The sequence below is a fragment of the Pteropus vampyrus genome, unplaced genomic scaffold (assembly GCF_000151845.1).
Source record: "Pteropus vampyrus isolate Shadow unplaced genomic scaffold, Pvam_2.0 Scaffold35, whole genome shotgun sequence".
In the NCBI taxonomy this organism is placed as follows: domain Eukaryota; kingdom Metazoa; phylum Chordata; class Mammalia; order Chiroptera; family Pteropodidae; genus Pteropus; species Pteropus vampyrus.
In genome coordinates this window covers 461,916-463,467 of record NW_011888816.1, presented here as the reverse complement: position 1 = coordinate 463,467, position 1,552 = coordinate 461,916, and the positions used below count along the sequence as shown (strand labels likewise).

At 51.0% G+C, this 1,552-nt stretch overlaps 1 protein-coding gene across 1 annotated transcript in view; it reads right to left on the bottom strand.

Annotated features, from left to right (window-relative positions):
* The window catches only part of FYCO1 (FYVE and coiled-coil domain containing 1), an 87,631-nt gene that overhangs the window by 61,491 nt on the left and 24,588 nt on the right, over window positions 1–1,552 (bottom strand). The window contains exons 5-6 of the mRNA XM_023529021.1: window positions 946–1,052; window positions 412–463 (exon numbers count right to left, since the gene is read on the bottom strand). Of these exons, the coding sequence (XP_023384789.1) occupies window positions 412–463; window positions 946–1,052 (159 nt within the window). The remainder of the gene's footprint in view (window positions 1–411; window positions 464–945; window positions 1,053–1,552) is intronic.

The following is a 1,552-nucleotide window of genomic DNA, read 5'->3' as shown; positions in this document are numbered from 1 at the left end:
TAGATACGGTAGAAATAATAAATGAATAAATATCTAGTTCATTTTAGCAATTTCCTTCAAGAGCAAGCTTATTTGAGAGTTACTTGTTCTTACGGTGAAAATCAAATTGGGGCCCAGGCGGTTGCCTGTGTCTGTTTAACTTGTGTAACCTGAGTTAGAAGTGGGTGAGGCAGAGCGATGCTGACCTGACTGACAAAATGAAATAGTGTCCCCTGATAGTTTTTAAAAAAAATTCAGAAGTGATCTGATTCACTGGAAGAATGCTCCCTAGGGAGAGGGGAGGCAGAGCTGGAACAGGGGTGCTGGGCGACCCAGGGTTCACCTGATCGGTACCGATCTGCAGCTCCTAGTCTGATGTCTCCTCCCAGCTCTACACACTCGATCCCACCTCTCCCCCTCCCCGACCCCCACCCTCTTCACCACTAGCAGCACGAAGGCTTCCAAACTGGTCTCCCATCGGTATCTCCAGGGAGCCCAGACACTCCCAGCAGGTCCCGACTGTGTCTGGGGTGAGGCTCCAGGTTCCATGGCGTTAAAAACCCCACAGGTGACTCTGCTGAGAGACTAAGGCTATAGCCCACTGGTCCAGAGTGACAAGTGGGGTGTGTCCATTCATTAGCGTCAGCACCAAGGAAGGCCCTGCCATCCACCAGGGAAAACTAAGATGAGACCTGGCCCCAAGCTCCTGCTTTACGACTCCGCATGGCTGGGGCCCAGAGAAAGGCATTTCGCTGCTCTGAGCTTCGTCTTCCTCACCTGGAATCACTCCGCGCTACCTGCCCCACACACATAAAGGACTGCGGCGGGGAGAGGCAGGAGGGGATGACAGGTGTGGAGGGGCTTTGCTTGTGCCACGATGCAGCTGCAGTTGTTATTATTAAAGAGTGGGCTTCACCTCCTTGTTGAATGGAATGGGGGGGGCCAACCCGCACTTCATGTATTTACCTGGTCACTTTAGTATTCATGAAGCACTGCTGTAAGGTGTCGGCCAACCTCTGGTGCACCAAGGAGTAGCGAATAAATGCTCTTCCTTTCCCCAGAGATGTTCGGAGCTGGAAAAGGTAAATTACACAGAAATGAAGGGCTGTTGGCCTAACTCTTAGAGACCTGGCCTCAAAGACGGCTTGCATAAAACAGAAGCAGGGCAGAAAATGTCACCCAATTCTACCCTACATAGTGGCTTCACTCGTCCCTCAAAGGACACAAAATGTTTGATCAGGTTGTCCCAGAGAGCCGGCCTGAAGTGGGTGGACTTCTTGCATGCTTCCACCCACGAATAACCTGTGAGCTCCAGCAAACAGGTCAAGAAGGGTGTGTTCACAAGAGACTCTCCAACACGTGTGGGTCCCATGCAATGTCATTCATTCTCCCTCCTCTGCTTCATCAGAATCTCGGGGTTTGGAGTTAAAACTGTATGAATGAATCTGGAATATCTGGAATAAAACCCGGAGGTAAGTTAGGGGCTTCTCACTCCAGAACTGAACCTGAGCGAGAGAGGCTCTCAGTTTGGCTGATGTCTGGGCTTGTTTTCTGAGGTGCTGGGAGAAGAGGT